Source organism: Clinocottus analis, unplaced genomic scaffold (genome assembly GCF_023055335.1).
Source record: "Clinocottus analis isolate CAN_PGR_092001 unplaced genomic scaffold, fCliAna1.0.p SCAF_19, whole genome shotgun sequence".
Classification (NCBI taxonomy): domain Eukaryota; kingdom Metazoa; phylum Chordata; class Actinopteri; order Perciformes; family Cottidae; genus Clinocottus; species Clinocottus analis.
In genome coordinates, this window is record NW_027175920.1 from 8,873,422 (window position 1) to 8,888,339 (window position 14,918).

Genomic DNA, 14,918 nt, shown 5'->3' on the forward strand with positions numbered 1-14,918 from the left:
TAATCATCGTCTGCAACAAAAATGGCCACAGGTATTAAATAGTTAATCTTTAAGGTAAAGATAAACAAATACATTAACATAAAACCCTCCCCCTCGTATCCAATAAGCATGTGATGAGGGCGTGGGGAAGTCATGTTTACGTCTCGCTTGCTGCAAAGTGGGGCAGAGCGTGAACTCCACCTGTCACATGGTCACACACATAGAGACACATAGAGAGACACACTGGCATTCAAATGAGCCACTGCGAGACAGCGGAGAGGACGACTACTGTAAGGTAAGAGCACAACTGCTGCTAGAATGGAGATACGCATGCTGTACTGTGGTTGATTGAGTTAACTGGCTAAATTAGAATAAAGATGTAAAGATTTAAATATAGAATATCGACAAAAGTGTTAAACCGAATACACAGAAGCCTATATGCTGAGATTTAAACATTAAGATAGTATATAGAATGGCTTGCTTCTGATGTATTTTAAGTATAAAGTTTGGGCAGGCATTGGTGGGATTTTCAGTTGATATCTGAAACATGGAAAACAATTACTGTAGCTGGCCCACTGCAACTGTATTCATAGTGTCAGTCTGAACATTGACAAAGTTACAGTAGTTTGTCTTGAGGTCTGGGTTTTCCAGATGATACATTTACAGTATGTAGGGTAACGCCCAATTAAACTGAGACTAGCTTCAGACTAACTAATCTAAATTATTTCAGTTATCTCTTTCACCTGCTTGCAAAGGAGTCACCAGCTGCTGTTTTCAGCGGTGGCATTAACAAAGGCATGCTATCGATCAGGTTGAGGTACAGCGTTTAGTAAAGAAATACTCTTGTTGAGGTGTCAACTGCAACTGACGCAACTGATTATCATGGTTACTGTGTGAAAGTGGTAAACAGTTCAACACGGATACAATTTTTTAAATTATAGCAAACGTATACTGTTTGTTTTCTGGTCAATACATCTGGAAGCAGAGAGGGGGAAGTTAAAAAATAGACAACTAAGTATTATGCTTGTGTCATACTGTAGGAATACAAACCATTTAGTGCCAATTAAGTTTTTGTCATTGGAATTGCTTCAAATTCACTGATTGTTAGTGCACATGCATTTGCCATGTATACTCTGTTATAGTGACATCGTTCCCTGTGTCACACTGTGTCATACCGTGACTTACATTTCCCCTAAAGTTTCCTTAAACGTAGATATGCCATACATGGAGAAAGTCCCATTTATTGAATCAGGGAATGCACTCTCATTGTAAATGTTTCTTATCTAGTAATTTAAAGCGCCACATCATTATGGGATGTTAGTACAAGGATATCAGAACACATACACGTAGTAGTCCTCAGGTCAGGACCTCATCTGTGTCTACAGATGAAGCTAGCGAGCAGTAAAGCCGCCACAGTGGGTTTGGTTTTAAAGGTTAAACAAGTGGATGGAAACATTTCCTGCTGCCAACTGCAGCATATGGGACAGAGAGAGCTCTGCTATCCAGCGCACAAAGATCAGTCTGTAGGTTCCACACGAAGATATTTTGTTGCCTCACATTAACTGTAAGGAGAGTAAAGGTTAGTGAACACACTGCTGAAGTGAGTAAAGCTTAGTGTGAATGTTTGCTATTCACAATTTTAACTGCCCTAATTTCCATTTAGTCAAACCACAGAAGTCAAATTTAGAAATGATGCTAATTTAAGGTGATATACTCTAATTTTTGATTCAGGATATGTCTTTATTTGTTTGATACCTCATTTTGCAGTTAAATTCATATTCAGCTGAATCTGCTTGTTGTTGAATCCCAGAAAGCCCTCTTCAATTTAAAATAGAAAGCTATTTATGTCTCTCTTCTTTGAACACAGCCTTCTAGGTTTCAAAAATGTGTAAGTAGATATGTTTTTCTATGTGTCCAAAAATAATATGAACTCATCAAACAAATAAGCTGTGGACCAGGAGTTCAACATTGCCCTTACTTGACATAAAATGGAGGAAAAGGGCCTGCTGCACACATGCCAGCTGGTCGTAAATGTGTTGGATCTGCTGTCCTCAGAGCTGCCATGCTGAGAAGAGGCAAGAACGGCCGCACTCGGCATTTAGCCTGGAGCGAGACACGGCAAGAGACAGATGCCATGGCAGTGATCCAGACGTCAGACAGACAGGAATGGGAAGGCCAAACAACAACACAGGTGAGGCATGGGGGCTTGTGAGGTGAAAAGAAAAGTGAAACAAATTGTGGAGCGGAAGAGATTTCATTTTAAAATGACCGGGAAATACATATACAAATGTATTATTGCTGGATAAAGAGACACTCACAAGCATCACTAACTTGATTTAAGATGGATACGACACCACACCATTTGTGTTATCAGAATATTAGAGATAATAGTGCTACCTGAGTACCAGTAGTTTTCCACTGTGACTGGTCCATGACTGAAATGTCTGTGTGAAAGAGATGAGTCTTCAAAGGCAAGGAAAAGAGCCACAGTATTTTTGGAAGGAGTCTAATTTTACTTGCTAGTAAACATGACTTCTGTAACCAATAGGAGCCTTGAACAGCTTTTAGGTAAAAGGTTCTCTTGTTGAGTCTTTGAAACATGGCTCTCATTTGGCTCTTTGGATTATCGACTGTTCAAGAATGCAAGATTGAGTGGTATTCTTTACGAAAAGGCGTCAGGGCTTCCAGTGGATTTTATATTAAGCTGAATACAATCCATAGGCCCTCTACTGGATCTAAATCCCTTCTGTTACTAAGCCAACATCCCTGGACCATGGCCACCTCTAACTTACAAGATGCTGATCATGCTGTTTGTGTCAATTAGATCAGCGACATGGAGTCCGAGGTGGATTACCTGGAGAGTCCTGATTCTGAATCTGACGTGGTGGCCTTGCCCTGCACAGTGCCGGTGATAGGAGAGTCTTTCTGCCAGTGTGAGCGACAGGAAGAGCTTGGGGACTGCCTCTGTGGGGAGGAGGATGAGGGTGAGCAAAAGCTGATGAATACAGTAATACACCATATGGACACAGCAGAATACGTTGTAAATTGGCACAAGTGTGGTATTGAAGCTGGGCGGACTAATATAACAACATACAGCTTTCACAGTATTATGAAATTATATAACAAATTGACGTTGTGAGCATATAACTACATCATTCCAATCCATCCAACAGTTGTTCAGATATTGCAATTAACAAAGTATGAACTCATAACTATCCAGCTACGACACACGTCAGTGCGTTTGTGTTTGCAGGTTTTGACTGGGAGTGGGACGAGCGCTTCATGTCTTCCGGAGCTTTCCTCAGCTGTGACAACAGGAAGGTGAGCTTTCACTCAGACTACAGCTGTGGCACAGCCGCCATCCGAGGCACCAAGGAGCTCGCAGGCGGCCAGCACTTCTGGGAAGTCAAGATGACCTCTCTGGTCTACGGAACCGATATGGTGGGTTTTGCACTCCCTTGTTCGATACAGTGGCTTCATCTTGTAGCAGAGGCTTTAAGATGTTTCTCAATCTCTGCTTAGCTTTTGAGGATCATTGCAATCAGCTGGTATAGAGGAGATCTAGAATAAGGTCATGTTTTGACTGTTTTGTTGGTGTAGATGGTGGGAATTGGATCTGCGGAGGTAAATATGGAGAAGTTCAAATTCAGCTTCGGCAGCCTTCTGGGCCACGATGAAAACAGCTGGGGACTCTCCTACACAGGTTAAAGAGGCAGAATACAAGTTTGATATATGCCATGAATTATAAGAGTTACATGTGAAACAAGACGGAGATGTTCTCCCAGTGGTGAAAAGTTCAATAAAATACAACCCCTATATCAGGAACCAGGACTAAACAACAAAGATACTTCCTCCTCCACAGAAAATACAATATAAAGTCTGTTTCTTATCTAAATCTGTTTAAAGGACTCCTCCAGCACAAAGGGGACAAAGTGAAGTTCTCCTCTAGATTTGGCCAGGGCTCCATTATAGGTGTGCACCTGGACACCTGGCATGGTACCCTGACCTTCTACAAGAATCGTCACTGTATAGGTGTGTGTTTCTCTGTATTTCAAGCTCCATAAAACACAAGAAAACGGCATTTTAGTTACAACTACCTTGTGGTGTTTTCAGGTGTTGCCGCCACGAGGCTGCAGAACAAGAAGTTCTACCCCATGGTGTGCTCCACGGCAGCTAAAAGCAGTATGAAGGTGATCCGTGCTTGCCACACACCCACCTCTCTGCAGTACCTTTGCTGTGCCCGGTTCCGTCAAATGTTGCCCGACTGCCCCGACGTACTTAATACTATAGAGCTGCCCCCGGGCCTACGCAACGTCCTCCACATACAGCTGGGCTGGGTCTTCTCCCTCAGCAGCAACCCCGAAGCCTCGGAGCAGAGCGAGGACTTGCTTGAGGATTTCCGCGAGGAGCTGAGCCTGCCTTCCTGTCCCAGTCCCATCCCGAGCTCAGTCTCCACCCGGAGTGCCTGCACCTCCCCGAGCTCTTGCTCCAGCCCGTTTCTCGACACAGTCCCATACCACTGCCCCTGTCGACTGTCATCTCGAACTTCTCCCTGCACTTGGCACTACCCTCCAAGTCCTCCCAGCAGCGACTACGACAGCTGCAGCTCGGAGCCGGAGGACAACCAATGCAAAAGATGCCGCTGGACATGACCTTGCAGCCGATACGTATTTGGCAGACAGCTATTCTACCATTGCCATCGACATCTCCTGTTGGAAATCATGGAGATGATAATTAAGCCAATACTTAGTCTGAGAGGATTCATGCTTTTTTATTTAACGAGTTTATGATATTCAAACTATGGCGATGAATAAGGAGACGGGAGTGAGTGTGTAGTGAGTCAAGACATTTAATCAAGATTAGATGTGAGAGTGACATCCTGGTTATTCCTTCACATTTTAGCCAATTAATATCATGGAGTTATTAATAAAAATAAGAAGAATTATCTATCAGTCAGTATTTGGATGGCCTAAAGTTTGCCGGATTAGACACACACAAAAAACACAATGGAAATCTTGTGTTTTGTATTTAAGGAATAGACTCCAGGGGGAAAAAGAGTTGCTTTTTTTGATACAATGGTAATTACATTTTGTAAATGTGTTTTGTCATCAACGTTTGGCTTCTTTTTTTTTAGAATTTGTTTTTTATTTACAGTTTGTTTATTACTTTTCTTACTCTGGAAATTCTTTAAAATAAAACAAAAATATTCTTTTGCAGCTCATGTTATAAATTTACAGGAAAACAAAAAAATATAGTTTATCAAGGTTTCTCTAACTATAACAATACATCCTCACATTTGTTCAACAAACAACTTATTGTATCAAGGTAGTACACATCATAATTTGTTATTATACTAAACATATTCTATTCCTCACATCTGTTGAAGTTCAGATGAGTATAAATAGTGCTTCACTGGAAGGTGGACATCATATGTAAGGCATATTTTTAGCTTGTAAACAATATCATTAACACATTAGTAGCCTAGTGGGGACAAAGTGGCATTGGATACCAAATTAATCCTCGCTGACATCCGTCCATCTGGTCCTCAAGTGGACAGATCAGTCCAGGACAAGCTGCGGGTTGTGGGCAGTGAAGCAGAGGTAAACTCTGGCTGATATCTCCGGTCCCACTCGTCTCTCTTTTCCTCCACTTTTCACTAAGAGACCAGCTAAAAGCCCCTTTCTGTCATTCTCTGACTCCAAGCTGTGGTATGCCTAAAAAAAACCATCGGAACTTGGTTAGTCTTTATAGATCCTGAAAAGTTTTTAGTTATGAATAGCAATAGCAACATAATCTGCTTTGCTTTTTATTGCTTTGCAAAACAGCAATTGCAAAGCTTTACAATTGTTACACACAGAGGGAATCAGGGGCCCCTTCTTTAAGCACTGAGCTCGACAAGACCATACTGAAGCATCGTCAGGCGGTGTACCTGCAGCAGCAGCTGCGGAGACGGGTAGGCTGCAGTCACAGTGGAGGCCACAGCAGGACTAACTCGATTCAGCTGCTGGATCTGCCTGCTCCAGACCTGGGTCAGCCCCGAGCCGTCCCTCTCCACCCGAACCCCGCTGGCCCACGAACCGTCCACACAGAAGGGCAGCTCTCCTCGCTCTGTCAGCAGTCTGTAAACACATGGGAGGACATCTTGAAAGCGAGGTGAGGTTAGGTAGAAATGAACAGAAATCGTACCTGTGTGTTAATGTGAGATAGTGACAGAAGTGGCTTCGTACTTGAAAGGGCGCTTTGATAAAGCTTTGGTGACGGCACACACATGGTTAGTGACCTCCTGCCAGCCATCCAGGAAGACGAGGGTGATATTCTTGGAGAGCTGTAGGTACACAAGAACCTAGAGAGAAATGGAGACATTAGAAAAGACACCCCTCTTCATCATCATCATCATTCATTAAAACTCATCGTAAATCATCAAGTGTGCAGGAACGTGACAAGTATGTACACTGTTTAGCTCACTATGACCCTCTGAAACATACAGGTAAGTGGCAACATCTACAAATAGAACATGCAAGTTTAACTTAACCTCACACCCAAATGAAGGTAAACTGACCTCCTTGATGTCCAGGTTCTCCAACCCTGATTTGGACTGGAGCATCTCATCTAGTAAATGAACACCATAAGCATCTGACCTGTTGGTAAGAAAACCAATAAGTAAGATCAGAGTGTGTGAATAAAAGCTAATGCAAAGTAAGTGTGTAAACTTAGTAAATAAGAAAGTATCTATGTATCTAGAGGCTACAATCACAGTCATAGACACTGACCTGTAATCTGGCTGAGAGTCTGTCACTAAGAGAGTGAGCACCTTCTTGGCATCCCGGTTGAGACACTCCAAAATCTGACCGAGGAAAGACTCCGTTTCTGTCTCCTCCCCGGCACTGTCTAGCATCTGCAGTGGCAACAAAATAACACAGGGGAGGGCCATCATGCAGACTGGCATCAACGTTAAATGATTACACCTTCAAAAGGTTGCTTACTTTCTTCACAGAGATCACCATCTCCACAAAGTCAGTGAGACCCAGCACCAGAGCCACTTGCTCCTCTTCCACCAATCCACCTTCTCCCTGCAAAAGACAAAACCGTAATGACCACATGGGAAAAAGTAGAGAATGTAAGTAGAAATACAGCAAATTAATAAAAGTAATGCAGACAGAATATTACAATTAATGAAATGAATGTATTATTTTACGAGACGCATGAGGTACCTACCTGAGGTAAATCTCTGATCCAGGCGATGCTGTGTGGGAGCTGCTGGGACTCGATAGTAAACCTCCAGTCAAAGGCAGCGAGGGTGCCCAGCAAGATGTCTGAGCCATCCTGTTGCAGAAGGGCTGGAAGAAAAACACACACGGGCTTCTAGATGAACACTTGTGCATGAGGCCGCTCAGCCCTATTCTCTATGTGGATCTTTACTCTGGTGAACGGGAATTATCCTGCATGCAATTGTTCTTGCCAAAAGTTTGCTCTTACATCCTTATTTAAGTGATATACATTACAAACTGAGAGCCTTTCAGCTTCTATGCCAACATTAAAAAAAGAATGAATTGAAAAAATACATTTCCTACAATTTTAAAATCAAATGAAAAATATTAGACTTTCAATCATGTATGTATTTCAGGCTATATGTTCGCAGTTTTTTTTTAAATTTTTACTATCAATCTTTTACTTTACTTTGGACAAGCTGTTGCAATCACGTCGTCAGCGGAATGCAATTCCGACAGCACCTGAAGGCAGCACGGTGTACCTGGATCCACGCAGACAGTCAGACACTTCAGGCAGTTCTCTGGCCGGAGACGCTTCAGGTGCTCCGCAGCCTCTTTCCTCCTCTGCTGCTCTCGTCTCCTCTCCTCCTTCTCCTGGGCTCTCGCTGCTCTCTGCCTCTCTCTCGCCTCCTTCCTCTCCCTGGCTGTCTGTCTGTCCGCCTCTATCTCCTCCTTGGTGCGGCGTTTCTTTGCAGGGCTTGGTGTGGCGCGTCCATCTGGTCGCGGAGGGGACAAAGCAGAAGTGTGGCTGCTGCTCTCCGTGTGTGCGGGTGACGGCGATGGGAGCTTTGTGCACTTGTGGTCTGAACTCTGCTCCTCCGCTGTAAAGATCGTTACTATTTGAACACTCTCATCACGTTTTGTCTCCGCTTCGCTTTCCTCAGATTCAGATATTTCCCATGTTTTAACTCTCCGCAACGCAGACATTTCATATGTTTAAAATGTCATCAAAAACACCTTGAACGCATCGGAACCATTGTACCAGCTAGGTTATGTTTACATCGTCTCGACGGTGTCCGTTGAGGGACAAAAAGGATAAACGCGCTTTTACCTGGTAGCTCATTAGAAACAACACAAGAGCCAGACCAAAGAGTAGATTATATGTATTTTTTAAGAAGCAGAAGACGCCAGAGAGACCCAGCTTTTGTCTGTACACAGTACATTTGTCAAAGTAAATTTGACTCAATTTGAAAAATGTTTACTACATTTGTTCCCAGTCTAAACTGAGCAAAATCTACTCTTGCCTCAGCATTAATACAATGAGAGTATTTTTTATTGTTCATATTGAACTCTACATGATATATTTACGATAATTAAATTTAACTATGTTTAGAACCCCCTTCTTCAATGTATTTAACCCCCTTATGTTTTAAACAGATTTCCTGATATACTGGAGTAAATCTAGTTACTCTCTTGTAGTATCAGATAACCATTTATATAACAATATATCTCTTCCCTTGCAAAAAAAACAAACAAACGTGTTTTCTCTATTCTGGTCCATCACTCTACAGATAATGCTTTTGAGTAGCAGCGTTGTTATCAGAGTAACCAGAGCAAGTGCAAAAAGGCCCTTGTGGAGTAAATGCCTTAAAAAAGAAAATGCATAATAGGGGATGGATTCATTCCACGTGGCAGGAGACCTTTGCACAGATGTCATGGGACAGCAGCCTACCGGTGTCACTGTCCAAAACACAGACCAGCTAGCTAAGCTATTGACCAGGTGAACTCTCCCCGAGGTGAGAGTTCAACTGGACCGTCTCAACCCAAGTTAAAGTGAGGCTACTATTGCAAATTACACACAAACACGCGTGAATGTTACAACTAGGTTACAGAATAAAGTCATTATTATTGGTGCTGGCTCCATGTAAAATCTCTTCTGCAGCCCCTTTGACTGAAGACAGTCAGGCACACAAAGTGAGCTTGCTTTAAGTAGAGAATAATTGTTGTATTATGTTGTGTTACTACCTTACCACCCACCATTATTTTCTAGTTCTTATCTTTTAACACGCTTGGTGTGACTTTTAAACTCACCTGCGTCCAGTTAAAGTAGTTACAGGAGATAATCCTCTTCGCCAGTAGGGGGCAGTCGCGGCTTTGCTACGACTGGTGCTGTAATTGTTGTCCACGAGAAGCAGACAGCGCGAGCAGATTTCTAAACAACCCGCCGCGTCCTCGCGCGTCACAAGGTGCCTCCATGCAGCTTTAAGAGCTGCGGTCCTTTTCACCAGTCTGTTCATGTAAACAACGCTGAAGAAGAATGGGACCCGGACGTTTTATTTTATAGCCACTGTCCTTTTTGTATCGCTCACTATGACGCAACCGGCGGAGAAAGGTATGTCCCAACAGAGTTTTGCTTCCCACAAAGAACATACTGTCGTCAACAAATTGAAAACCAGACGTCTGTCTCGTGAACATCGGTGTTGTTACTTCCCTGAACAACTGGGCCACTAAAAGACCAACTCAGCAGTTTATGCTGTGACTAGAAACCCTGACTTGGTCCCAGTAATTAATCATAAGTTCAGCTGATGCTGACATTTTTTCACACAAGCGGTTGTTTTTCCCCAGTGAGGTGAACAACACAGCCATGTGGCTGAATTAAAAGAAATGCACTAGAAATGTGCTTTTAAGAAGCTTGTGTGCAACCCATGAATGACATGAATGAGTGTTCAAAACGGAATAGTTATGTCTTTAAAACATGTCTGGATCTGATTCTTTAAAGCTTTCTGGAGAAAATGTCGGTGTTACAACCAATAATGATTAGAAGGCCGATGGACATAAGGTTTTCCATCAGGGTGCTCACATATTTTCTGGTTGGAATATATTCTGCAGATGCATTTAAGATGCAGATGCATTTAATAATGAATATCTATAGATAGATATATAGATGTGTACTTTATTCATTCATTCAAATGTGTTGGTGGCAGCAGCAAGCAAGTTACATAGAAGACTCAATAATAGTAGATATGAAAAATACTCAATTATACAACAAAACAGAACAGCAGAGTGCATTCAAATGAAGAAAATTAAACAATAAAGAAAGTGAAAAAACGCTAAGTATATGCATTGGCTAAACAACAAAAGCAGTGCAGGGTATTGATGATGATGATGATGATGATTAATTTACAGAGGATCTGGCCAGAGGTGACTTATTATAAAGTCTTATAGCAGTGGGCAGAAATGTTTTCCTGTATTAGTCTTTGTGACCAGTTGCTCTTGTTGTACATGTGATACTGACGTGTTCGGGGATGTGTGTCATCTCTTCCTGTCCATGTTCTGATTTTCACAGTAAAGTTGCGTACGTCAGTGAAAGTTGGACTTCTGGAGAAACTAACATTCTGTGTTTTCTTTTGTTTTTTTGACAGCGTATTACCGCTTTGTGGTGCTGTTCTTCAACTGCCTGCTGACATTTGGCTCCTACTTCTGCTTCGACATACCGAGTGTGTTGCAGGATCAGTTCCAAGGGGTGAGTGAGCGGTAGCAGGGCAGACCATCTTAAAGATACGTATCCAATGATTTCCAGGGTCTTTGCAGTTTGGTGTCGACATTACAGCTGTGTCCTCAGGTTGTGGCTAGTTAGATACTTTAATTATATTTATTTAAAAGGGACCATGTACAGTTCAAACATATAATTGTTACCATTTTATGCACTGTACAATATTATATCTTAAGATAATTTGCATCTGTAGTTCCATTGTGTGTAGATAGTAACTTAAATCCCTGGCTCCCCCTCATCTGGCAGAACCTGACATGTTCCAATGCAACAGTGATCAATGGCACAGTGGACTGTGTGGAGGGATTGGGGATGAACCCTCAGCAGTACAATCTTCTTTATGCCATCTATGCTTGGACGTAAGTGCTCACACATTGACTCGTCTGTAGGTTGATAATGACTTATCATGGTAAGCGGCTACAGTTGCTCTGTTCTCCAATCAACAGGAATGCAGTGGTGGTGATTATGGCTGGCTTTCTGATTGACAAATTAGGAAACCGCTGTGAGTCTACAAAAATAGATCAATATCTCTCCTACAAATCAAACATCTGATTTATGCTAACTTGTGGTGAATTATTTTACCTTTCCTCCTCTCTACAGTTGGAGTATTTCTTTTCTCTTTTCTGTGTGTTTTGGGCTCGTCGCTCTTTGCACTGGGTTCCCACTTCAAAGGAACTCCCTATCTGCTGCCGCTTATGCTCACAGGGCGATTACTGTTTGGGTCAGGCAATGGATCTCTGTCCAGTAAGACCACCGTCCCAGAGGTCACATACTTACTCTTAGCGGCGTTAACTCAGAGCAATGTTCCTTAACTGTTCTTCTCATTTTATTTCCTTATTAGTTGTCCAAAACCGCATCACAGCCTTCTGGTTCAAAGGGAAGGAGCTGGCATTGGCTTTCGGTCTGACCCTGGCTTTCTCTCGCCTGGGTTCAGTCCTGAACTTCTTCCTCACCCAAAGGTTTGAAGAAAAGTATGGCATGCAGTGGACCCTCTGGGGTGGTAGGTAATACATACAGGGGAAAGAAACCTCAAGAATTGTACCAATAATAATGAAATGTAAAAAAAAAGGTTCAACTGAGAGTATTTTTCCTTTTTCACATGAATTGTTCTAGGTGCACTACTATGTGTGCTGGGCTTCGTGTCTGCCGTTCTGGTCAGTGGCCTGGACAAGATCGGTATGAGGCAGCTGGGTCTCGATGGCACCATCCAAGAGCAGTCCCGCAATGTGGTACGAACTGTACCTTTCACATATAACCTGTTTCTAAAGTGCAGAGATGGAGAATCTGACCTCACTTAGTTTGTTTAAATGTAAGTTAACGATTACATCGTGTGTGTGTGCGTGTGCGTGTGTGTGTGGGTGCGCGTGTGTGTGTGTGCGCGTGTGTGTGCGCGCGCGCGTGTGTGTGTGTGTGTGTGTGTGTGTGTGTGTGTGTGTGTAGAGGATTCAGGATGTGAAGCTCCTGTCGCTAAGATACTGGCTGCTGGTTCTCACCATTATGTTCTTCTACAACGGCATCTTCCCGTTCATTGCTGATGCCAGGTAAATCTATCAACACAGGTTTTAAATGGGGTTTTGGAAGCCAACATACGATTTTATTTTGAGGATAAGAACAGACTTTTTTTAGAAATAATACATTTTTTATTATAAAATCACTATATTGTCATGAAGCCACGGCATCAACGCTGAAAGGAACATTTACACTTTAACATACTGCTGTATTTCTTTCTGTCCAGTAAGTTCATTCAGGATAAATACAGCGGCTACACTCAGAAGGAGGCGGCCTATGTCGCCGGGGCGGTGTATGACAGCGCGCTGGTCCTCTCAGCCTGCGTGGGCATTCTCATTGTAAGCATCTGTAACCTAAAGCTGTTTCCACGCTCTGAGCTCAAAAGGCAGTCTGATGGCGGTCCGTTGGTGTAACACGTGACCGTCTCTTGTGATTGTTCCAGGATTACGTAGGGCTGCGTGGCGTGTTTGCACTGGCTTGTGCCATCCTCACGCTGCCTGTGTTTGGACTGCTGGCCTTCACCTTTGTTGCTCCTCTCGTGTCCACCATATGGCTGGGAGTCACTTACTCCTTTGCTGCTGTGAGTTCATGTCGAAGCTATTGTTTATTTTGTATTTCATTGTTTTTTTTATGTTTCAACCTCTTAATATTCTTTTTTTTGAAATTTTTGGACATTAGCTTAGGTTACAAAGTCTACATTCACATCTGTGTATATTGCGCCCACAAAAATTGGGTAACTGTACAATTTGGGAGAGTGTACCTATAGACAAACAAAATTTAAAAAAGCCATTGTTTAAACATTTTAATTTCTAATGTCTGCTTTCTCTCAGGTAGTTTTTTTTTTTATTGGTTTCAGTCCTGAAGAAATTATCAATGACTCTCGTGGCATGCATATTGTTTATAAGTAACTCATTTGTCTCAATTCTAATACTTTGGGGTAGTCAAAGGTGTTAGTGCTCTATTTTAATGTAAACTATATGTGCTGTATTCCAGGCCAGCATGTGGCCGTCTATTCCCCTCGTGGTGCCTCAGGCGACTCTGGGAACAGCCATGGGCCTGGCCACCTCCGTACAGATGGTTGGAATTGGGTTGTCAAATCTTGTCGTTGGGCAGATTTTGGGCACCAAGTCCAGGTAGGAAATGCTTCAGAAGAGGATCTCACTGCAGTGCACTTGATGGTCCATGCTGAATGTACCCGCAATGTTTTCTCTATTTCCTGACCAGTGAAATTAAGATTCCGTTGTGGCGTTGGCAAAGGATGATGATCTTCATGTTGGCCAACACCATCAGCTGCATCGTCACCGCGGTGCTGCTCAACATTGTTGACCACAGACAGGTCCGACGTCTCACAATCTGTGCACCATTTCATCAATGTGCCGTGTTTGACTATTGTCAGCTGACTACAGCACAGGATACAGTACAGTGTGTTAATGTGTGTTGTCTGCAGGGCGGGCTCCTGAACAAGACAACCAAGAGGACGAGCCAGGCAGAGAGAGACGCCGACAGAGAGCCGCTCAACCAGGAAGAGGAAGAGCAGGATGAGGAGGACGAGGCCGTCAGATCTCGTTCTGAAAACTAAGTTTTGTTCACATTTTACTCAAGTTTAAACATTTCTCTTTTTATATTTGTGGTTTATATGTAACACTTCAAAAGGGACTTGATGAACTGCACACCTCACTGAAAATCACATGACCCCTCCATTGTGTCCTCTGTTGTAACTGCTGATAACGGAGCAGTTTAATGAGTGGGAATCAATACACCCCTGTTAAATAGTATTTACAGTAACACAGGTAAGTAAAACATCAAACTCTCTCAAAGCTTTAGCTTCCAGCTGTACTGCCGTAACTGACTGTGTGAACGTAATTCAGGTCGTTTAATCAAAAAAAGGAAATATTTGACACCTTTTATGTGGATGTACATGCAGTCAATTGACCACCAACACTAATTGGTTATCCACATAAAATGTGAAAATGTTCCCGCTGACATGCACGTCATAAAAATGTAATGTTTTTTTTTTAATTGATTTTATTGTGAAACATATGTACCTCCAGTTTGTTCAATGTTATAGATTTCACAATGTACTTGAAGGGAACTTAAACATTTTTACAACAGCAAAAAGAGAGTGCGATATTGTTACTTGTCTACAAAAAAAATAACTTGACACTCACACATGTGCTTGGTACCATCTGCAGCTCCCCTCGGCTTTACAGAGCTTCATAACCTTCATGGCCCGCAACTTTACTGTTTTGGTTCACCATTACTGCTCAAATCAATGTTTTTCTAAATAGATCACAGCATGTTCTGCACATTACGGCCAGTAGGTGGAGCTCTTTCCACATGTTTGTAATGGATAAGTCTGCTGCTCCTGTAGTAAGCATGGCATTATAGAGATTGTTTGTCCTAAAGGCTTTTACTTCAGCGCTTCAGGTCCCATATTCAACCTCTTATTAAGTTACGTTAAAACTTAGTAACTAGTTCCTTACGGATTAGAATCCTTCTGGTGGGTCATTGTGGGTATTTTAGTGGAGCTAGTCATGAAAACAGTGACATTCATTTAATTGCTATCTTTCTTTAGTTCTAAAACTAGAATACATCAGCTGCCACTAAGTACAATGCAGGAGAACTTACTCCTCTAATATGATACAGGCGGGCACAACGGTATTTGTTGGGGC

At 42.5% G+C, this 14,918-nt stretch overlaps 3 protein-coding genes across 3 annotated transcripts; 2 read left to right on the top strand and 1 right to left on the bottom strand.

Moving 5' to 3' along the window:
* The first annotated feature begins 174 nt into the window (after positions 1-174).
* On the top strand, positions 175-5,195 carry spsb3b (splA/ryanodine receptor domain and SOCS box containing 3b). The gene is made up of 7 exons (XM_068583314.1): positions 175-274; positions 2,035-2,170; positions 2,804-2,963; positions 3,233-3,420; positions 3,580-3,682; positions 3,886-4,011; positions 4,093-5,195. Exons 1-7 carry the CDS (start codon positions 234-236, stop codon positions 4,629-4,631), a joined length of 1,293 nt encoding a protein of 430 aa, XP_068439415.1. The 5' UTR covers positions 175-233; the 3' UTR covers positions 4,632-5,195.
* On the bottom strand, positions 4,813-8,252 carry eme2 (essential meiotic structure-specific endonuclease subunit 2). The gene is made up of 8 exons (XM_068583312.1): positions 7,730-8,252; positions 7,195-7,316; positions 6,963-7,049; positions 6,750-6,874; positions 6,539-6,617; positions 6,207-6,322; positions 5,909-6,098; positions 4,813-5,693 (listed from the first exon to the last, which is right to left on the bottom strand). Exons 1-8 carry the CDS (start codon positions 8,172-8,174, stop codon positions 5,538-5,540), a joined length of 1,320 nt encoding a protein of 439 aa, XP_068439413.1. The 5' UTR covers positions 8,175-8,252; the 3' UTR covers positions 4,813-5,537.
* A 1,145-nt stretch (positions 8,253-9,397) lies between these two features.
* mfsd1l (major facilitator superfamily domain containing 1-like) lies at positions 9,398-14,474 on the top strand. The gene is made up of 13 exons (XM_068583424.1): positions 9,398-9,579; positions 10,610-10,710; positions 10,987-11,096; positions 11,184-11,239; positions 11,338-11,481; positions 11,579-11,737; positions 11,851-11,966; positions 12,178-12,278; positions 12,473-12,584; positions 12,689-12,826; positions 13,240-13,379; positions 13,471-13,582; positions 13,694-14,474. Exons 1-13 carry the CDS (start codon positions 9,558-9,560, stop codon positions 13,823-13,825), a joined length of 1,443 nt encoding a protein of 480 aa, XP_068439525.1. The 5' UTR covers positions 9,398-9,557; the 3' UTR covers positions 13,826-14,474.
* The last annotated feature ends 444 nt before the right edge of the window (positions 14,475-14,918 follow it).